The following is a 23784-nucleotide window of genomic DNA, read 5'->3' as shown; positions in this document are numbered from 1 at the left end:
TTCTGATACTGTTCTCATACCCTATACCGGTGTTTAGGAAGCAGCCTAGAGGCGGGGACTGTATTGATCCCAGACACTGAGACTGTCCAATACTTGGACTGGGTCTATCATAGAGGCAATATTCAATGTAGGCTGTGCTCTGTGAAAAAGGGGTTAAATGCATGTGGGTAAAGTGTCTTCCAAGACTAGCTTGTGCAGTCTAATATAGTCTAATATGTACAGGCTAATCAGGGACGACAATTTACGCACATGCATTAAAACCCCTTTTTACAGAGTTCTGTCCAATTATTAAATTTTATTAAATTATGCTGATGTTTTAATGCATGTTATTGTGGTTTGTACCACCACCATCCCTGGTATATACTGTTAAGTGGTTTATTTCAGTCTGTGAAAAGTTTCCAGTCTCATCCATAACTTTGCCATGTATTGATTTATTGATTTGTTTTGATATAACAGTCATAACATGACTTGTAGCTCATAACGCCCTACACCCTACCTTAAAGGTCAAAATTACACTTAAGAGGTCAAAGGTCAAATTTTGACATAAACCAGCTTAAAAATTATTGTCTCAGCCAGAACGTGTTCATAAAATAAAGGATTCTAAGATAAATTGGCACATATGCTATCTATCATCAGGTGATGTGTCATGTGATATACTTGTCTTCCTATCTCAAGGTCAAGGTCACACTAAGAGTTTAAATGTCAAATTTGACCATAAAACAACCTGTCCCCTTTGTAATGTGTAATTCATCCTGCTGTTGAAATAACTTACCACTAATGACCATCAATAGGAGACAGCATTTCATTTGTAAAACTTTTCTACCTTATCTTCAGAGGTTAAGGTCAGACTTAACAATCCAAGGTCACATATGGCCATAAAATACCTTGTTCTGGCTGTAATTTTGTAATTTATCTTGCAATTAAAAAATAAATTACCGTCAATGATTATCATACAGAGACTGAGTGTCACATGTTCTCTCTTTCTCATTACCTTGAAGGTCAAGGTAACACTTAGAGGTTAAGTCAAAGTTCTGAGCCAAAAGTGTAATGTGGGGGCATCTGTGCAGTATGGTCTTGTTTTTAATAAAAATAAAACATGTCATCAAAAGTTATTCACTTTCTCATGGGTTCCCAGTTGGAGTCGCAACAATTTTTTTTTGCCGCAAAAGGCAGAGGGAATAGCATTGAGATAGTCGGTACGTCCGTCAGTCTGTCAGTCAGTCCGTCCCTCTGTCACAAACCTTAAAGGGCTATATCTCAAAAACTACAAAACATGCCAACATGAAACGTCATGGGTATATAGATATCAAAGAGGAGAATTGCCATGCACAAGAACCATAACCCTACACTTTCTTTAATAAGAGTGATTGCCCTTTGGTTTTTTTTTGTATGATTAAACTTTCGGGGTTATATCTCAGATACCATGAAAGACTTTAACATGAAACTTCATGGGTGTATTGATATTAATGAGGAGAAGTGTCATGTTTAAGAACCATAACCGTTTACTTTCTTAAATAAGAGCTTTCGCTTTTCTTTTTTTTTGTATAATGGAACCTTTCAGGGATATATCTCAGATGTGATACAACATTTCAACATTAAACTTCATGGTGTGTAGAATCAATGGAAAGAAGTGCCCTGCACAAGAACCATCACCCTACCTGTTCATAACTAAGAGTTATTGCCCTGTGTTGTTTTTGTATGATGTAACTTTTCAAGGCTTTTTCAAGTGTCAGATATGTTACAATATTTCAACATGAAACTTCATGGTTGTGTAGATATCAATGAGGAGAATTGCAATTCATAAATAAATTACATACACTTAAGTCTTACCTATTTATTATTACCCTACACTTAATGATTATACTATATATTATTAATTTCAGTTACCTTAGAAAAAAAAGCAATATTGAAATTTTTTAGCAAGAATACTGTTTTTTTGGGGGAAAACAATACAATATATACACAATATAGTATACACTAAATATAAGTTATAATAAAAAATAATTGGTATTCCTCATTGTTATATATTTTCCAAGGGATAAGCATACTTTCAAATAGTAAAATGCTCATGGTTTATAGGTGAAATTAAGCAAACCAGGTTAATAAATACTAGTTAATTAATTTTGATCCAGTTACTTTAGTCCGCCTGTTTCTGAGACATCATAACTTTACAAACCAAGCGATTATTAGAGTGGGATGGGACTCTGGTATGACATCACAAGTGTCCTGAATCAATATCTTGTTAATTCCGTGTATATTTGTTGACAATATCGAAGCCAGACTTCCCATGAGTCAACATATATTCATGGCAAGTCCTCACAACTTTTGACAGTTTGTTATATTTGTCCTGGCCATTTAAGCGACACTTTGGGACCTGTATTTCTTATCATGTGGACTGAACATTGCGGAATGGAGAGGACTACGATGGTGGGCCAAGCAGTTAAAACCTAATTGGATTCAGAGTTTTGTCAATACTTGTCTAATAACAGAGTCATTTATTCAGTTAAATTGTTGGAGCAGTTTTTAACTTCGAGAGAGGCTTCTGCTTTGATGACAGAAGTTTGGAGCCTTTGAAACCAATTGGCTAGAAAGCAATTGAGATGAAGCTATGGTAATGTCTAGCTATGTTTGGTTTGTGAACACAGATAGTCTTTGGTAATGTCTCCTTTCAGAGACGTCCTCTGTCAAATCTAACTCTTGTTTGCCTATGTGTCACAATTTGTTTTTGCATGCAGAACTATTTCAAGTTCCTTAATTATTGTTTACTTTTTCATTTAGACTTTCTTTATCATTTTGAATTTAAAATAAAACTATTATTTTTTACTTTTTCATTTAGACTTTCTTTATTATTTTGAATTTAAAATAAAACTATGGTTTTTCTGTGACTGCAATTTATATGTCTGACATTTTTCATCTTTTTTATTTATAAATTCTGTTAAGTTTTTAATCTTTATTTTATTTTATATACCTCAGTCATATTTTTTTTTCATAATATATTTGTTTTGTTGTTAGTGTAGTTGGTATGGCTAAAAATCTGGTGTGGGTAATCAAATTATTTCTAATACCTGATTCAAGTAGGGAATGGTTAGTTGCTGATGCAAGTAACTTGTGAACTTACAAATGGCAAACATCCTTACTGACTGCTGTGTCCCGACTAAAATAATGTTCAAAACTGATCACAAATAAAATGAACAAACCAACCTAAGTGTTAGTGAATCGTGGTTGTGCTTAACATGATTTGCTTTGCTTTACATTTGTATTTATTAATGTTATCCTGATTCTGAATTTATTTGTGTGACCTTTTTTTCATCATGAAAAATAAATACTTTAAATAGTCTTGCTTGTATTTCTCAGATGCGTAACATTGAAGGGCGTGAAAAGAACTTGGAAAACACCCACAGCGACAAATTGTTGCAACATGAACATGACAGGCGAGGTAGGGATTTTCATTCAAGCCTTTTTCTGGGAAAACTAGTCTTAAGGTATGTTTGTAAAGTGTTGTCCCTGATTAGCCTGTGCTTTTGGCACCGGCTAATCCGGGAAGATGCTTTTAGGGTAATTTTTGTTAAAATGACGTCACTTCATAGCTATAACCCAGTTAAGGGGGAAAGTTCCCACCAAATTCTGTGAAAACAATGATGGTTTGAACTAAATAAAGATTTTTCAGAGTAAAATAATCCAAGTCAGCATACATATTTGTTTTTTAGCTCACCTGTCACAAAGTGACAAGGTGAGCTTATGTGACCGTGTGATGTCCGGCGTCCATTGTGCATGCGTGCAAGCGTCTGTCCGTCAACAATTTGTCTCTGTAGACAGTAGAGGTCACAGTTTTCATCCAATCTTTATGAAATTTGGTCAGAATGTTTATCTTGATGAAATCTGGGTTGGGATTGTATTTGGGTCATCTGGGGTCAAAAACTAGGTCACTAGGTCAAATTATAGAAAAATCTTGTGTAGACAAAAGAGGTCACAGTTTTCATCCAATCTTTATGAAATTTTGTCAGAATGTTTATCTTGATGAAATCTGGGTTGGGATTGTATTTGGGTCATCTGGGGTCACAAACTAGGTCACTAGGTCAAATAATAGAAAAACCTTGTGTAGACAAAAGAGGTCAGAGTATTCATCCAATCTTTATGAAATTTGGTCAGATTGTTTATATCAATAAAATCTGGATTGGGATTGTATTTAGGTCATCTAGGGTCAGAAACTAGGTCACTAGGTCAAATCATAGAAAAAACATGTGTAGACAATAGAGGTCACAGTTTTTATCAGATCTTAATAAATTATATGGTCAGAATGTTTGTCTTGTTAAAATCTGGGTTGGGATCGATTTGGGTCATCTAGAGTCAAAAACTAGGTCACTAGGTCAAAGTGTAAAAACTTGTGTAGACAGTAGAGGTCACAGTTTTCATCCAAACTTAATAAAATTTGGCCAGAATGTTAATCTTGGTGAAATCTGGGTTGGGATTGTATTTTATTCATCTGGGGTCAAAAACTAGGTCACTAGGTAAAATCATAGAAAAACCTTGTGTAGACAATAGAGGTCATAGTTTTCATCTGATCTTAATGAAATATGGTCAGAATGTTTATCTTGATAATATCTGATTTTGGATCGTATATGGGTCATCTGGGGAAAAAAAATTAGGTTACCGGGCCAATTCTAGTAAAACCTTGTGTAGATGAAAGAGGTCACAGTTTACATCAGGTCTTAATGAAATTTTGTTAGAATGTATTAATTGATGAAATCTTGCTTGGGATTGTATATAGGTCTGATAGAATTTAAGTTGATTTAGCAAGGTTAGTCAGGTGAGCGATTGTTGGCTATCATGGCCCTCTTGTATTATAAACCTAATTATATGATACTGTTGTAGCAGAACTACATGCCCATATTTCTGTGTTGTAGCAGAGTACATGCCTGTATCCTGTGTTGTAGAGATGCGTCAGAAATTGGAGAAGTTGAATGAGGAGCTGGACAAGGCGCGGTCAGAGAAAGCAGACGAGATGTCCCTGCGTGTGCAGATGGAGAGCAAAGTCAGGGTACGGACATGAGGGATATGCTCAGTTTGCTGGTTATCTAAGATACAGTTATAAAGCACCACAGCTCTGTCAATTTTCGATTTATGTATTTCTCGAAGAAAAAATATGAGCATCGCTGTTGGAAAACAGGGCTTAATTCATGTGCCTTAAGTGTCTGCCCAGACAAGCCCGACACTTTGTGCTTTTAATATATTTTTCTTTAACCCTTTACCCATTAGATACTTATTTTGACGCATGTTTAGTCACTTAGAAAGTTAAATTTAATTAAATACCTTTCTTACTAGATTCAATTTTTAGCGAGGCTGTTTTTGGAGAAAACCCGAGCTATTGTCATAGCCAGCTTGTCCGCCGCATCGGCGTGCTAAAACCTTAACATTGGCTCTAAAATCAAAGTGCTTCCACCTACAACTTTGAAACTTCATATGTAGATGCACCTTGATGAGTTCTACATGCCATACCCAAAGGTCAAGGTCACTGTGACCTCTAATATCAAACTTTAACATAGACTCTAAAATCAAAGTGCTTCCACCTACAACTTTGAAACTTCATATGTAGTTGCACCTTGATGAGTTCTACATGCCACACCCATTTTTGGCTCACTAGGTCAAAGGTCAAGGTCACTGTGACCTCTAATATAAAACTTTAACAAAAACCTAAACATTGCCTCTAAAATCAAAATGCTTCCACCTACAACTTTGAAACTTCATATGTAGATGCACCTTGATGAGTTCTACACGCCACACCCATTTTGGGTTACTAGGTCAAAGGTCAAGGTCACTGTGACCTCTTAAAAAAAAAAAATTGACAAGCTTTCGCAGCGTAGCGTGGCACCCGTTATGCGGTGTTCTTGTTTAAGGCTTCATTTCCAACCCTAAGATACTGAAGAGCAGCAATAAGCAAAAAACCCAAACGGACTGCGAGTTACTCACAGGCTGTTCTGGTTTTATGCTGTTTGAACATAGCCATTTTCACTTTGCTTCTGAGTGGAAAATGGTTAAAGGAAGTCTCTTCTTAGTGATAATCCAGTTAAGGTTGGAAGTGTCATCCTTGATAAGCCTGACTGTGCTGCACAAGTCAAGCAAGGGTGCTATTTAATGCCCATGCATAAAGCCTGGTTTTTGTGAACAAGGCTCGTATAACTTTGATCACTCAAATTTTGTGCTGAAAGCTTTATCCACAATAGAAAAGAATTTAAGTCTAATTTTGAACCACAGACCTGTAAACACAATAGCTGTATTAAGTAGAATACTAACATTTATTTTTAATTTTTTTATGCCCCCGGTAGGATTGCATATAGCAGTTGAACTGTCAGTCAGTCAGTATGTGTGTATGTCAGTATGTGTGTATGTCAGTCTGTCCGTTCGTTCGAAAAAAAACTTTAACATTGGCCATTACTTTATCACTATTGAAGATAGCAACTTGATATTTGGCATGCATGTGTATCTCATGGAGCTGAACATTTTGAGTGGTGAAAGGTGAAGGTCAATGTCATCCTTCAAGGTCAAATGTGAAATATATGGCGTCTGTCCGTCCGAAAACTTTAACATTGGCCATAACTTTTTAAATATTGAACATAGCAACTTGATATTTGGCATGCATGTGTATCTCATGAAGCTGCACATTTTGAGTGGTGGAAGTTCAAGGTCAAGGTCATCCTTCAAGGTCAAAGGTCCCAAAAAATAATTTATCTTTTTTCAAAGCGGGGTTCTAATGAAGCTGCACATTTTTTGTGGTGGAAGGTCAAGGTCATCCTTGAAGGTCAAGGTCATCCTTACAGGTCAAAGGTCAACAAAAAATTCAAAGCGGCATTCTCATGAAGCTTCACATTTTTAGTGGTGGAAGTTCAAGGTCAAGGTCATCCTTCAAGGTCATCCTTCAAGGTCAAAAAAAATAATTTCAAAGCGGCGTTCTCATGAAGTTGCACATTTTGAGTGATGGAAGTTCAAGGTCAAGTTCATCCTTCAAGGTCAAAGGTCAAAAAAAAAAAATTCAAAGCTGCGCAATAGGGGGCATTGTGTTTCTGACGAACACATCTCTTGTTATTTTTTACTTTTCTATAAATAAAAACATTATTTTATAAAATATCTACAATGAAATTTATTGCTTTGCCATCTTATAAAGTCTGGTTCTGAGTAGTAAAAGTGAACATGGAATGTATTGAGAGAGCATTATGATGTATCAATTCTTGTAAGCATGGACTGATTAGAAAGTTTTCCCACATGATATCCCATTGGGTCCGGTTTATATCACTTGGTTGTTGTCTTAGCTAGTGTACATCCATTGGCTTGTGTAATATCCCTGTTTAAATATCTTAGTGGTATAGGGTTAATGGCCTGTAGACAATTTTGCAGGCCCTGGACCGAGATGTGCAGCAGAAGTTGGGCAGGTTTGAACAGCTCGTGAAAGAGGTGAGGCAGTACTACATGTACTCGACATTATGCACTGAATATTGATGTGTTGGTAGCTTACATGCAGATTCTACTGGGATTTGCACCATTGTTTAAATGTAATTATTTACCCACACTTTGAAAGCCTGGCTTCTAGTTTTACTTTCAACTAAAGGTTATATATCAAGTAATGGCATCTTTCCTCGGTGATGACATTCTTACACTGAGAATTCTACATGAAGTTCAACAGAACTACATACTACTTACTCAAAATCTCATTAGTTTAAGTCTGAGAGGAATCCAGAATTGGTCAATGTCAAGAATACATAAACTGCATCATGGGAAAATGGGTCTCATCAGTGCTCACACTGGCCTTCAGAAAATAAAAGCCATAATTTTTTCCTTAAAAAAAAATAATAGGCAAAATAGACGCGAACTTTTCCACAAAATGGTACTGAAGGCAAAAAAAAAAAAAAATCTCATTTTATTTATGTTTTATCAAATGTTTATCTATTGGATTTAAGTTATAATATATACTTAAAAACAAGCATAATATCAGTGTCATTTTCTTATAAATATTATCATGGCTTTACAATAAAGAATACAATCAAGGTTGTGGGTGTGACTTAACAAACCAGACATCAGCTACAGTTACATACATATATACCTTAAAACAAAAAGATAAATACTTTTATTAAAGTACTATTAATAAAATAAGAAAACTGCCATTTCAAATTGTTCAATTTTTAAAGTCTTTCTAGGTGCAAGTTCTGGTTAGTACAATACGAAATATTGTCAACCAGGCCATCCGTACCACCGCATTTGTATTCGTCATTCTATAAAAATGTTATAAAGAACGCCGAAAGTAAATTAAAATCGACAAACTGTACCGTATCCGAAAACGACTGTCCGAAAACATGTTGACATACCTCTTTTGCATATGAAATAAAATATGCATATCGTTTGGCTGCAGAAAATAAAAACCCGTAACCTTGCTAATACGCAATCAATTTAGGTTGAAATATTGTTTTAAAATGTGATATTGCAGTTCTTTATTTTACTCATAGATACATAATTTAAAATTGCTAGATGGCGGACATTTGCAACATGCATAGAATGGTACGGTTTTCAGAAAGAAGCGAAAACATGAATCATTGCAACATTGCAAAACTCAAGTTTTTACCCTACTTACCTTTGAGAAGTGTCGAATGTTTTTAACGTTTTTAGTATTTTGAGCAACAAAAACACATTAATTATAGAAACATAACAAAATCGGCTTCTTTATAATAAAGAAACATTAAAGCAGACGACAATTAGCGCCCACTGACTTTAAGGCAATTACGGTATCATTTGAGCAACGAAAACAAAATAATCACAAAAAAATTGAAATCATTATCACACATCAAGAAATGTTGAAGCAGACGACAGATAGCGGTAATGACAGGGGTAATTAGTTGATGGCGATAAAATAAAAAAATGTTCAACGTAATCTAATTGCAGAAAAAAATGGCGTGAAAAACTAAACTAGCTGGCAATATTCGCGGCGATTTTCAAAAATGACGCTTAAATAAAAATTTACGAAAAAATAACGAAAATCTAACAGTTACTGATAATTGGTTAAGCACTGGGAGATTAAAGACGTTTTTTTTCCGAAATATATCACTTCTGTCGGACAAACAGAAAAACCCTCTAGGCCACGATGTCCCAATAGTTATTGACGCCTGTATGACAATACACAGGGTCTAGTGTGTACACAGGTAATCTCGTTATCGATTTTTCCTGCTTGATGGCCCGATTTACAGGCGTTTCGCAATCGCCGGAAAACTTGTAGATGCAAATTTATTTTTGATGTAGGCGGATAAAATAATCGCCATTTTTTCTAGACAATTTTAAGAAATAATAGCCAGTTGGATTAAATAATCGCTATTGGCAATAATGTCTGGCAGCAGCGTGAGCACTGGTCTAATGCCATCTGCAGCAAGAGTAGGTCATGACTCATTCAGGCAGACTGGTCAAGAGCTCCCCTGTCTGCTAATGAGACCACAAACCTTGTATGACTTTATAGGGGACATGTCTCCGGTCAAAATCCGTGAATGCGCAGGCTGATCTGGATCATATGGCATAAGACTTAGTTTTGCATGATGGTTTAACTTGTTTAATTCAGAAAAAGGAAAATGTTTTAATTTATGTATGTAAAATATTCTTCAAGCAATGTTTGATAGATTGTATGTATTTAATCATAGTTGTTAGAAGCCTGTTATTCCTTGGTGTTGAAGAAAAATATATTGACCATTTTAATTTTCTTAGCAGTTTTATTCATATAAATCGTAACTTCAAATCATTATTTTGTTAACTTAATATTAATAACCATCTTTTGCCTGTTCTTTTTTGTACTTTCCAATATAAAGTCAGTATGGGTTCATATCCAACCAATGGTATTAAATGATATGATCTAGGGTAACAAAAGTTTTTGCCAAAAAATTATTTACTGGCCCGTTATGTTGTACTATATTGTACTTGGAAAACAATCTGCAGTGTACCCAGAGTAATCAGGTACAACACTTTCCGCTTTAATGGAATTTTTCATTAATGAAATCTCTTTTGAACAAAAATCTAATTTAGGCGGAAACACCTGTAAATAATGCTCTCCAATCTTGATACAGCTGGAGGAGGCGCGTGGGTTGCTGCGCAGGTTTGAGTCCCAGGTGCGCCAGCAGCAACAGGACCTTGAGTACAAGAACTCGGAACTCGAGACTGTGCGCGCAGAACTGGCCGAGCTGTGGACGACTCACAACCAGCTCACTGAACACTCCAGCCAGCAGGCTGACCTCATACGGCAGATACAGTCACTGCAGACAGATACACAGAAGAGTAAGAATATATATAGGATATTTATAAAATTTGCTCTGCAAAAACTGGGCCTAATGCATGTTTGTTGTACAGAATTTTTTGTTTTAAGTCCACACAGGTGAATCAGAGATGACAATTTCAGCTTTTATTAAATTTTTGGTTTCAAAAAAGTCTCTTAAAGGAAAATCCAGTCGAGGCAGACTTTAAGCACATGCCCTGTTTCCCCAAAACTGGCCGAGCTGTGGATGACCCACAACCAGTTCACAGAATACTCCAGCCAGCAGGCTGGCCAACGAAAAGTTCTATAAAATTGGAAAGTGTTGTCCCTGATTAGCCTGTGGCACTGGTCAGGCTTATCTGAGACAACACTTTACGCACATGCATTAAGCCCCCTGTTATCAGGAGCGAAGCTCAAATATTGAATGTTTAGAATTGTAATATGGTTTGCCTCCATATGTCCACAGTGATGAAGAATCAAGAAGAAGCCTACTCCATGGAAAGCAATTCCCTACAGCAGGTATGAGCACAGCTAGACAGTGTGACTTCAAACATACTTAACACTTTACCACATAGATGCCTATTTTGACGCATTTGTAGTCTGTTAGAAAGTTCAATTTTATTGAAGACCTTTTCTACGAGATTCAAGTTTTAAAGGCTTCATTTCAAATCCTTGTATACTGAATCGCAGTAGACAGCATAAAACCTGAACAGGCTGTGAGTTACCTGCAGGCTGTTCTGGTTTTATACTGTTTGCACATAGCCATTTTCACTTTGCCTCTGAGTGGGAAAGGGTTAAATAACATCATAGTGGTAAACATTCAACTAATGACAATTAAACTTCAAATGTTGGGCTGGTCCTAGTACCCTGTTAAGAACTTTTGATAAATTTGGGTATAAGAACCATTTAAGTTAGTCCAAAGTCCCATGCCAATTAAATTCAGTTCATATATGTTTCTGTTCTTCAGCCTTTATTATTAATTTTACTGTTGTTTGATTGGCAATGAACAACAGTACAGTAACATATTGTTTGATTTATATAACATAATGCAAAAGCGCAGATTTGTTTATTTCAGTATAAGATAATATTATCATTTCATGAGTGGTCGAGTAAAATATATTTTTATGATGAAATGTTATTGTGAATCAAAGAAATATTGGCAATTATTGTTGTATGACATTTATATAAATTTTGAATACCTTAATGTGTTGTTTTTTCAAGAACATAATTTGTTTAGCTTTGTGTCACTATGTTCTTAAATCACAAGGAATTTGTTTATATATACAGATATTTTGATAAAGATGAATGTAAAGATGAATTATAATTATAATTTAATGTTTTCTTATATAAGGATTTATTTAATAATTCAACAAATAAGTCCTTTTAAATCTGTAGATTTGTCAATGTTTAACCTGTTCGTCTTTAGATGTACACAGATCTTACCGGTAGATATGACTTGGCCAAGAAAGCTGAATCCGAGCTGCGATCACAAGTTCTGACCCTGAAAAAGGTAATCTAAAGTCTTTACAGTGCCTTATGTACAGAAAAACAGCACTAAATATATTTAGCATGACAGCAATTTGGCACATAAATGAATTGGACCTGGTACTTTTATAATACTGTATTTGCCTTGTAAAAATTTGATTTAGTGACACAAGTATACACATGTATTGTTTTTTTGTGTAAAACAATTCTCTTTTACACAATATGTGATTTATTAAAGGAAAGAAAGAATATATTTGCAAGTATTTTTATATTACATTGTTTGAAATAAAAAGAAAATGAGGCAGTATGTTAATCATGTTGACAGAGCTATATTTCATTTCTATCAACAAATCATCAAATATGGAATAACATTTCATAAAGTGTTTGACACTAATACAGGAGAGATGTTTTCAGTTGATTAAGCTTTATTTCATTATTTCCATCTGTAAAGTTTGCGCATCCCTACAACATGGCCTGATGCAGTACAATGTGGAGTGTTTTCTAACCAGAGCTAAATGCATGTGGATGCTTGGCTTGCATGTCCATGATATAGCTTCCCATGATTGTTCATCTTGGGACCTCATTAATGACATAAACCGAAATCGGAGAGTTATTGTAGTAATTTACATTTTTTGTCTTTTTCAAAATCAAGTTACTATGGGTCCAGATCATATTTGCAAATATTCTTTAATATTGTTTTCAACTTTAATTGGATGGAAGCCACATAGTAAATTACAGACTGTCCCATGTGGCAAATTAAACAGACTGGAAATGTTTGCTAAAATGCAGTTAATGATGGGAAGGCAGGAGTTTGGTTGGGAGATTTTGTCAGTCAATTGTGCAGTGGTTTAATTTAGAAACACTCGTAGAAATTATATTTATTTAATTATATTTATTTTATATTTATATTTATTTTAATGATATTTGTATTATATTTATTGAAATGTGCTCTTTCAATATATTTTCTTCAATATAATTTATGTGGATGTTGATGCATTTCTGTTGAAAATTCATAAACATTGAATATAATTATTAAATATATATTTTGTAATGTTATTTATTAAACTTACTATATTGTTTTTGGCGCTATTTATGTTAAACAAAGGAAAATAAATAGTCATTTATCTATTGGCATGTATTAAAGCCAAATAAGCATAACTAAATTATATAATTTGTATGCAAAATAAAAAAAATATCCAATTTGTATGTTTATGTACATTTAATTTTCATTTAATGAAATGTTTAGATTGTATGTTTTATATAACATAAACAATATTTGTTAGCTAAAACAGTTTTTGTGGATGAATTTTGTTCATGCATATTGAACATGCATGCAAAAAAAAAATATATTTCACAAAATTATTAAAACAATGTCTGTTGCATAAATGGAATGTTAGGGAACATGTCATATAACATTAGTCACAGGGCTTCTTACTGAGCCTGTACGGTTTGATACAGGGTCGGTAAATAAATATTGTGGGAGAGAGAATTTATCTTACCAAGTATCCTTCATATCTCTCATCAACTTAAAAACAGAAGGAAAGTCTGCTATTTTGTATTATATAAAATTGTCTTGTTTAGATTAGTTTTATAATAAGTCTAAATTTAGATTAAAAAATACTCGCAAAATACAGATGTATGAATATTTATAGTAAAAAATACAGTTGTTCAAAAATTTAAAGACAATATTGCATTGATGATTTGATACGGGTATGCAATGTGTTTAGCGTCTAACGTTTCAACGAATAGCAAGTCCTTGTTAAATACCCCTCCCTATTGTACAAATTACTTTCATATATGTTTCACGTTAATCTGTGTGGTTAAATCATTGTCTATTACTGGTATACATAGATATTTACCCAATAATGTAAATGTAATGGTCAATTGCCTTAGGGCATTCATCTGCATGGTTTTATGACCTAAACCCGGCTGTAAAAAACATGATCAAGGTGTCATCAGATAAGCGCAACATGGTAGAATTCTGTTAAAATAGAATTGTAAAAAAAACTGTCCGAAAATTTAGTCAATAGGTATTGTCAAAATCTGTATGTCTGAAAATTTAAAGTCAAGAAAAGTATTTATTTTTTCTAAAAACGGGGGTGTCCAAAAATTTAGAATGTCAGAAAACTAGAATTTAAAAAGGTAAATTTAATTCAACAATTTTCTTACTAGAACCCTTGATATATGAAAGCCCTGTTGTAGGAGCTGCTGGACCGTGATGATGCCATGGCAGAGTTGAGGCACCAGATAGATGTGCAGGCCAGGAACGCAAGGGAACTCAATGGCAGCTACGTGGATCATGCAGAAAAGGTGCTGCTTTATTGGGCAGAATTGAGTCCTGCTCAGGGAAAACAGAGTGTAATTCATTTGTTTAACCCTTTCAGTGCGGGAACCGAATTTTGAAGGCCTGTGCAAACAGTTTGGATCCAGATGAGACGCCACAGAAAGTGGCGTCTCATCAGGATCCAAACTGTTTGCTAATCTGATATTAATTTTGGAAAAAAATCGAAGAAAATGCTTATTTTAGAAATTCAGCAGACGACATTTTAGCAGACGACAAATTTCCCAGCATGCTAAGGGTTAAAATGTTGTCGCAGATTAGCCTGTGAATTCCTGAATTTTGTGTTTAAAGGAAGTATCTCCTAAAGAAAATCCAGTTTAGTCAGAAAGTGTCGGCCCTGAGTGGCCTGTGCAGGGTAATCTGGGAAAACACAGAAAGTGCTGGCCCTGAGTGGCCTGTGCAGGGTAATCTGGGAAAACACAGAAAGTGCCGGCCCTGAGTGGCCTGTGCAGGGTAATCTGGGAAAACACAGAAAGTGCCGGCCCTGAGTGGCCTGTGCAGGGTAATCTGGGAAAACACAGAAATTGCCGGCCCTGAGTGGCCTGTGCAGGGTAATCTGGGAAAGCACAGAAAGTGCCGGCCCTGAGTGGCCTGTGCAGGGTAATCTGGGAAAACACAGAAAGTGCCGGCCCTGAGTGGCCTGTGCAGGGTAATCTGGGAAAACACAGAAAGTGCCGGCCCTGAGTGGCCTGTGCAGGGTAATCTGGGAAAACACAGAAAGTGCTGGCCCTGAGTGGCCTGTGCAGGGTAATCTGGGAAAACACAGAAAGTGGCGGCCCTGAGTGGCCTGTGCAGGGTATTCTGGGAAAACACAGAAAGTGCTGGCCCTGAGTGGCCTGTGCAGGGTAATCTGGGAAAACACAGAAAGTGCCGGCCCTGAGTGGCCTGTGCAGGGTAATCTGGGAAAACACAGAAAGTGCCGGCCCTGAGTGGCCTGTGCAGGGTAATCTGGGAAAACACAGAAAGTGCCGGCCCTGAGTGGCCTGTGCAGGGTAATCTGGGAAAACACAGAAAGTGCCGGCCCTGAGTGGCCTGTGCAGGGTAATCTGGGAAAACACAGAAAGTGCTGGCCCTGAGTGGCCTGTGCAGGGTAATCTGGGAAAACACAGAAAGTGCCGGCCCTGAGTGGCCTGTGCAGGGTAATCTGGGAAAACACTTAAAGCACATACATCGAGCCAGGTTTTTACGGGACGCGATATTCTGCGTCAAATACGCATAAAATGCCAGTCAGGACCCGTCATATTTGTTAATTTGCGTCCCATGGGACGCACAATCATTTTGATGTATTGGTTCACGTAATATCAACAAGAAACTCTGAAAGACAACTGCAGTACGTAATTTTCTAGAAGGATGTACGAGTTGTCTCGCTTGTTGATTTATCGACCAATCGTGTTATCGCGCACCTGCTGTTGCTAGGTGCAAAGTCCCGAATTGAGATTACATTGCATAAATGTGAGCTTTTTATGTCGCTATGAAAGAAAAGCTTACTGAGATTACGATAGCTTATCATCTGGCAAGCAATATCAAATTTTAAAAATAAATACAATCTTTATATTTGATATAGGTGTGTGTTAAATTTGTTAAATCTCAGCTATTGGTTAGGTAAATAATCAATTACTATACTTTTAACTAATTTACTTTGACACAGCCAGCATATTTATTTGGAGCCCAATTTTTATTGACAGGACCCCTGAAAATTATTAACTAGAGTCCTAGGGACCCCTGAAGTTTGACATGAATGTAAAACCCTGCAAGCCTTGTTTTTCCCCATGTGCGACTTACTTCGTTTTTTTATCTAACAAGTTAGCCTTCATAATTTTGTGATCATTAAAAATAAGTCAAAGATAATGAATAGAGAATACATGGTTGGTGCCAAGATTGAGATAGTTTATCCGGTGAGGCTTAGAAAAAGAAAATACGGCGAGCTTCAGCGAGTCTTATTTTCTTTTTAGGGCCGAACCGGATGAACTTTCTCCATCTCAACACCAACCATGTATTAGATTTATCCTGCTTCATTTAAAATAATGTCTTTAATACATTTGGTCAAAGACAAACGATTAATTGACATAACAAAATATATATAATGATTCAAGTCGGGCCTACAATATGTACACAATATTTCAGACGACCTTATAACTACCGATTGTGTCACGAAAAAAATAGTTCCACATTAAAATTTTCCTTTCAATACTTTTCTATTGAAAATATTAGAAGAAATAAAAAATGAATTGAGAATATGATATGTTTATTGTTAGAAATTGAAAAAAATGCAACATCAAAATAAAAAAACAATTTGTGTTCAAGTTCAAGGTCGTGGACTGAAACGAGTTTCTGTGAAAACGGATGAACAGTGAAATGTCACACGATGAAATATTTCATATAAACAGAGAAATTTTTTACAATTGCGCCTGCAAATAAGGATAAGGCATTTCATTCTAATATAGACTTAGTTTGTTCGATTTAATAATATTTCATAGAAAAACAAAATCAATTGCAAACGACCAAAATTAAGTGTGTATTAGTAGATTGTAACCCTTTTATTTATATAAAGAAACGCCGTATATTAAAGGTTAGGAGTAAATATATTTACAGACAAAATTGATTACTTCATTGCCTTATGTTTGCTTGAATTTAATACACATAACTTTTACTATCTTTTTTTGACAAAACAATTGTCAGGAACTTTGCATGTACATTTTGCAAAAGGTCAAATATTAGAACATGTTAAACGGCGCATAGGAACACGTACTTGCGGTTGCCAGATATCAACTAGATTATTCGACCCTGCTTTATTTGGTCAATGTTTGCAACAGAGGCAGGATAAAAGATCATTATGAATATAATAAATATGACATGAATATACATAGAAAAAAAACACATTGCATAATCATTAATGGCATGTCATACGTAAAAGAAGACATCTAGATTTAGTAAAACATGAAACAATAACCCGTATGCCCCTGTTTTCCAGGTGGAGCCAGTGTTGGATCTGGAGTTCAAGTGTCGGAGCATGCAGAAGGAGATAGACAATCTGAGACGACAGCTCATCGAGAAAGAAAGGTGCCTCATACAGCATGTTTTACAGCCTTGTTCTGGGAAAACCGGGCTTAATTCATGTGCAAAAAGTGTCGTCCCGGATAAGCTTGCGCAATCGGCATAGACTAACAAGGGACGAGACTCTCCCCTAGACTGGAGTTTTGTTTAGACAAGTTTTCTTTAAATGTCAAAATTCAATAAAAGCTGAAAGTGTTGACTGCACAGGCTTATCTGGGCAACACTTTACACAGATGCATTTAGCCCAGATTTCTCAGAAAGAGACTCCTGTTATACAGCCATGTTTATCTCTTGGCCTAAACAGCTTCAATATCTTGTCATTTCCCAAAGCTAAATATTGCTGTTTTTTGTTGTTTTGTTATTTAAAAAAAACACACACCAAAAATCACACAAAAATTGATGTTTGAAACAAGGTGAAGGAAAGAAAATAAAGATACATATCCTACAAATATTAATACTAAGATTTTCAATAAAAAATTATGATAATCGTAAGTTTTAGTTTTATCATTTAAAAAAAAGTGTATTAAAATTTATCTTTACAATTTAGCTCCCTGTAGAAAGAATTTTGACCTGGTCTCAACATTTGCAATAAGAAATTGTAAGCTCAGTACTTTTCCCATAAAAGCCAAGAACTTACATGGCATTACGAAATGAGGACAAGCAACATTGCTGTGCTCCTGAAACCTTTTTTTCGATTTTCATGTATCATTCCTAAGATTAAAAAAAATAAAAAAAAGACTGAACCAAATTACTTTCCTGTTTGCAGATATGCAAAATATTTCTACAATTTTTCTTATGTTATTAGCGAGACTGTTTTCGGAGAAAACCCGAGCTTTTTTCATAGCCAGCTCGTCTGACGTCCGCCGTAGGGGTCGTGCTAAAACCCTAACATTGGCTCTAAAATCAAAGTGCTTCCACTTACAACTTTGAAACTTCATATGTAGATGCACCTTGATGAGTTCTACACGCCACACCCATTTTTGGGTCACTAGGTTAAAGGTCAAGGTCACTGTGACCTCTAATATTAAACTTTAACATGGGCTCTAAAATCAAAGTGCTTCCACCTAAAACTTTGAAACTTCATATGTAGTTGCACCTTGATGAGTTCTACATGCCACACCCATTTTTGGGTCACTAGGTAGAAGGTCAAGGTCACTGTGATCTCTAATATAAAACTTTAACAAAAATCCTAACATTGCCTCTAAAATCAAAGTGCTTCCACCTACAACTTTGAAACTTCATATGTAGATGCACCTTGATGAGTTCTACACGCCACACCCATTTTGGGTCACTAGGTGAAAGGTCAAGGTCACTGTGACCTCTAAAAAAAATAATCTGGCAAGCTTTCGCAGCCGAGCGTGGCACCCGTTATGCGGTGCTCTTGTTTTAAACTTGTTACAATGATGTCGTGATGAAGAAAATACATTCAAAATGACTTTCATATAAGCCTTCATATAAGAAACAAAAAATAAAGAACAAAGCTTGTATAGATAAATGAAACACTCATTTGAATGAATATGAGCAGCACCCTGTTAAAATTTAGTTTAATGCATGTGCATAGTGTAGTCCAAGATTAGCCTGTGCAGTCCTCATGTGCATAGTGTTGTCCAAGATTAGCCTGTGCAGTCCTCATGTACATAGTGTTGTCCAAGATTAGCCTGTGCAGTCCTCATGTGCATAGTGTTGTCCAAGATTAGCCTGTGCAGTCCTCACAGATGTGCATAGTGTTGTCCAAGATAAGCCTGTGCAGTCCTCACAGATGTGCATAGTGTTGTCCAAGATTAGCCTGTGCAGTCCTCACAATGTGCATAGTGTTGTCCAAGATTAGCCTGTGCAGTCCTCATGTGCATAGTGTTGTCCAAGATTAGCCTGTGCAGTCCTCATGTGCATAGTGTTGTCCAAGATTAGCCTGTGCAGTCCTCATGTGCATAGTGTTGTCCAAGGTTAGCCTGTGCAGTCCTCACAGTGTGCATAGTGTTGTCCAAGATTAGCCTGTGCAGTCCTCACAGTGTGCATAGTGTTGTCCAAGATTAGCCTGTGCAGTCCTCATGTACATAGTGTTGTCCAAGATTAGCCTGTGCAGTCCTCACAATGTGCATAGTGTTGTCCAAGATAAGCCTGTGCAGTCCTCATGTGCATAGTGTTGTACAAGGTTAGCCTGTGCAGTCCTCATGTGCATAGTGTTGTCCAAGGTTAGCCTGTGCAGTCCTCATGTGCATAGTGTTGTCCAAGATTAGCCTGTGCAGTCCTCACAATGTGCATAGTGTAGTCCAAGATTAGCCTGTGCAGTCCTCACAGTGTGCATAGTGTTGTCCAAGATTAGCCTGTGCAGTCCTCATGTGCATAGTGTTGTCCAAGATTAGCCTGTGCAGTCCTCATGTGCATAGTGTTGTCCAAGGTTAGCCTGTGCAGTCCTCACAGTGTGCATAGTGTTGTCCAAGATTAGCCTGTGCAGTCCTCACAGTGTGCATAGTGTTGTCCAAGATTAGCCTGTGCAGTCCTCATGTGCATAGTGTTGTCCAAGATTAGCCTGTGCAGTCCTCATGTGCATAGTGTTGTCCAAGGTTAGCCTGTGCAGTCCTCACAGTGTGCATAGTGTTGTCCAAAATTAGCCTGTGCAGTCCTCACAGTGTGCATAGTGTTGTCCAAGATTAGCCTGTGCAGTCCTCATGTGCATAGTGTTGTCCAAGATTAGCCTGTGCAGTCCTCACAATGTGCAAAGTGTTGTCCAAGATTAGCCTGTGCAGTCCTCATGTGCATAGTGTTGTCCAAGATTAGCCTGTGCAGTCCTCACAATGTGCATAGTGTTGTCCAAGATTAGCCTGTGCAGTCCTCATGTGCATAGTGTTGTCCAAGATTAGCCTGTGCAGTCCTCACAGTTTGCATAGTGTTGTCCAAGATTAGCCTGTGCAGTCCTCACAATGTGCATAGTGTTGTCCAAGATTAGCCTGTGCAGTCCTCCTGTGCATAGTGTTGTCCAAGATTAGCCTGTGCAGTCCTCACAGTGTGCATAGTGTTGTCCAAGATTAGCCTGTGCAGTCCTCATGTGCATAGTGTTGTCCAAGATTAGCCTGTGCAGTCCTCATGTGCATAGTGTTGTCCAAGATTAGCCTGTGCAGTCCTCATGTGCATAGTGTTGTCCAAGATTAGCCTGTGAAGTCCTCATGTGCATAATGTTGTCCAAGATTAGCATGTGCAGTCCTTATGTGCATAGTGTTGTCCAAGGTTAGCCTGTGCAGTCCTCATGTGCATAGTGTTGTCCAAGGTTAGCCTGTGCAGTCCTCACAATGTGCATAGTGTTGTCCAAGGTTAGCCTGTGCAGTCCTCATGTGCATAGTGTTGTCCAAGATTAGCCTGTGCAATCCTCACAGTGTGCATAGTGTTGTCCAAGATTAGCCTGTGCAGTCCTCACAGATGTGCATAGTGTTGTCCAAGATAAGCCTGTGCAGTCCTCACAGATGTGCATAGTGTTGTCCAAGATTAGCCTGTGCAGTCCTCACAATGTGCATAGTGTTGTCCAAGATTAGCCTGTGCAGTCCTCATGTGCATAGTGTTGTCCAAGGTTAGCCTGTGCAGTCCTCATGTGCATAGTGTTGTCCAAGGTTAGACTGTGCAGTCCTCACAGTGTGCATAGTGTTGTCCAAGATTAGCCTGTGCAGTCCTCACAGTGTGCATAGTGTTGTCCAAGATTAGCCTGTGCAGTCCTCATGTACATAGTGTTGTCCAAGATTAGCCTGTGCAGTCCTCACAATGTGCATAGTGTTGTCCAAGATAAGCCTGTGCAGTCCTCATGTGCATAGTGTTGTCCAAGATTAGCCTGTGCAGTCCTCATGTGCATAGTGTTGTCAAAGATTAGCCTGTGCAGTCCTCATGTGCATAGTGTTGTCCAAGATTAGCCTGTGCAGTCCTCATGTGCAAAGTGTTGTCCAAGATTAGCCTGTGCAGTCCTCATGTAGCATAGTGTTGTCCAAGATTAGCCTGTTGCAGTCCTCATGTGCATAGTGTTGTCCAAGATTAGCCTGTGCAGTCCTCATGTGCATAGTGTTGTCCAAGATTAGCCTGTGCAGTCCTCACAGTGTGCATAGTGTTGTCCAAGATTAGCCTGTGCAGTCCTCACAATGTGCATAGTGTTGTCCAAGATTAGCCTGTGCAGTCCTCCATGTGCATAGTGGTTGTCCAAGATTAGCCTGTGCAGTCCTCATGTGCATAGTGTTGTCCAAGATTAGCCTGTGCAGTCCTCATGTGCATAGTGTTGTCCAAGGTTAGCCTGTGCAGTCCTCATGTGCATAGTGTTGTCCAAGATTAGCCTGTGCAGTCCTCACAGTGTGCATAGTGTTGTCCAAGATTAGCCTGTGCAGTCCTCACAGTGTGCATAGTGTTGTCCAAGGATTAGCCTGTGCAGTCCTCATGTGCATAGTGTTGTCCAAGATTAGCCTGTGCAGTCCTCACAGTGTGCATAGTGTTGTCCAAGATTAGCCTGTGCAGGTCCTCACAATGTGCATAGTGTTGTCCAAGATTAGCCTGTGCAGTCCTCATGTGCATAGTGTTTGTCCAAGATTAGCCTGTGCAGTCCTCATGTGCATAGTGTTGTCCAAGATTAGCCTGTGCAGTCCTCATGTGCATAAGTGTTGTCCAAGATTAGCCTGTGCAGTCCCTCATGTGCATAGTGTTGTCCAAGATTAGCCTGTGCAGTCCTCACATGTGCATAGTGTTGTCCAAGATTAGCCTGTGCAGTCCTCACAGTGTGCATAGTGTTGTCCAAGATTAGCCTGTGCAGTCCTCAATGTGCATAGTGTTGTCCAAGATTAGCCTGTGCAGTCCTCATGTGCATAGTGTTGTCCAAGATTAGATTATCCTGTGCAGTCCTCACAGTGTGCATAGTGTTGTCCAAGATTAGCCTGTGCAGGTCCTCATGTGCATAGTGGTTGTCCAAGATTAGCCTGTGCAGTCCTCATGTGCATAGTGTTGTCAAGATTAGCCTGTGCAGTCCTCATGTGCATAGTGTTGTCCAAGATTAGCCTGTGCAGTCCTCATGTGCATAGTGTTGTCCAAGATTAGCCTGTGCAGTCCTCATGTGCATAGTGTTGTCCAAGATTAGCCTGTGCAGTCCTCATGTGCATAGTGTTGTCCAAGATAGCCTGTGCAGTCCTCACTGTGCATAATGTTGTCCAAGATTAGCCTGTGCAGTCCTCACAGTGTGCATAGTGTTGTCCAAGAGTAGCCTGTGCAGTCCTCATCAGTGCATAGTGTTGTCCAAGATTAGCCTGTGCAGTCCTCACATGTGCATAGTGTTGTCCAAGATTAGCCTGTGCAGTCCTCACAGTGTGCATAGTGTTGTCCAAGATTAGCCTGTGCAGTCCTCATGTGCATAGTGTTGTCCAAGATTAGCCTGTGCAGTCCTCACAGTGTGCATAGTGTTGTCCAAGATTAGCCTGTGCAGTCCTCATGTGCATAGTGTTGTCCAAGATTAGCCTGTGCAGTCCTCACAATGTGCATAGTGTTGTCCAAGATTAGCCTGTGCAGTCCTCATGTGCAATAGTGTTGTCCAAGATTAGCCTGTGCAGTCCTCACAGTGTGCATAGTGTTGTCCAAGATTAGCCTGTGCAGTCCTCATGTGCATAGTGGTTGTCCAAGAATTAGCCTGTGCAGTCCTCATTGCATAGTGTTGTCAAGATTAGCCTGTGCAGTCCTCAATGTGCATAGTGTTGTCCAAGATTAGCCTGTGCAGTCATCATGTGCATAGTGTTGTCCAAGATTAGCCTGTGCAGTCCTCATGTGCATAGTGTTGTCCAAGATTAGCCTGTGCAGTCCTCATGTGCATAGTGTTGTCCAAGATTAGCCTGTGCAGTCCTCAGTGTGCATAGTGTTGTCCAAGATTAGCCTGTGCAGTCCTCATGTGCATAGTGTTGTCCAAGATTAGCCTGTGCAGTCCTCATGTGCATAGTGTTGTCCAAGATTAGCCTGTGCAGTCCTCACAATGTGCATAGTGTTGTCCAAGATTAGCCTGTGCAGTCCTCATGTGCATAGTGTTGTTCCAAGTAAGATTAGCCTGTGCAGTCCTCATGTGCATAGTGTTGTCCAAGATTAGCCTGTGCAGTCCTCATGTGCATAGTGTTGGTCCAAGGATTAGCCTGTGCAGTCATCATGTGCATAGTGGTTGTCCAAGATTAGCCTGTGCAGTCCCTCATGTGCAAAGTGTTGTCCAAGATTAGCCTGTGCAGGTCCCTCATGTGCATAGTGTTGTCCCAAGATTAGCCTGTGCAGTCCTCATGTGCATTATGTGTCCAAGATTAGCCTGTGCAGGTCCTCATGTGCATAGTGTTGTCCAAGATTAGCCTGTGCAGTCCTCATGTGCTAGTGTTGTCCAAGATTAGCCTGTGCAGTCCTCACATGTGCATAGTGTTGTCCAAGGATTAGCCTGTGCAGTCCTCACAGTGTGCATAGTGTTGTCCCAAGATTAGCCTGTGCAGTCCTCATGTGCATAGTGTTGTCCAAGATTAGCCTGTGCAGTCCTCACAGTGTGCATAGTGTTGTCCAAGATTAAGCCTGTGCAGTCCTCACAGTGTGCATAGTGTTGTCCAAGATTAGCCTGTGCAGTCCTCACAGTGTGCATAGTGTTGTCCAAGATTAG

The 23784-nt window shown here is 38.1% G+C and overlaps 1 protein-coding gene across 2 annotated transcripts in view; it reads left to right on the top strand.

Annotated features, from left to right (window-relative positions):
* Nucleotides 1-23784, top strand: part of LOC127877334 (centlein-like) — a 113307-nt gene that overhangs the window by 30182 nt on the left and 59341 nt on the right. For both annotated transcript variants that reach the window (XM_052423071.1, XM_052423070.1), the window contains 8 exons: nt 3355-3436; nt 4935-5038; nt 7390-7446; nt 10089-10296; nt 10740-10792; nt 11700-11783; nt 13961-14068; nt 17071-17159. In XM_052423071.1, the coding sequence (XP_052279031.1) occupies nt 3355-3436; nt 4935-5038; nt 7390-7446; nt 10089-10296; nt 10740-10792; nt 11700-11783; nt 13961-14068; nt 17071-17159 (785 nt within the window). The remainder of the gene's footprint in view (nt 1-3354; nt 3437-4934; nt 5039-7389; nt 7447-10088; nt 10297-10739; nt 10793-11699; nt 11784-13960; nt 14069-17070; nt 17160-23784) is intronic.

This window comes from Dreissena polymorpha, chromosome 4 (assembly GCF_020536995.1).
Source record: "Dreissena polymorpha isolate Duluth1 chromosome 4, UMN_Dpol_1.0, whole genome shotgun sequence".
Classification (NCBI taxonomy): Eukaryota; Metazoa; Mollusca; class Bivalvia; order Myida; family Dreissenidae; genus Dreissena; species Dreissena polymorpha.
Note: the sequence above shows the minus strand (reverse complement) of the source record. Positions and strands in the feature narration are given on the sequence as shown.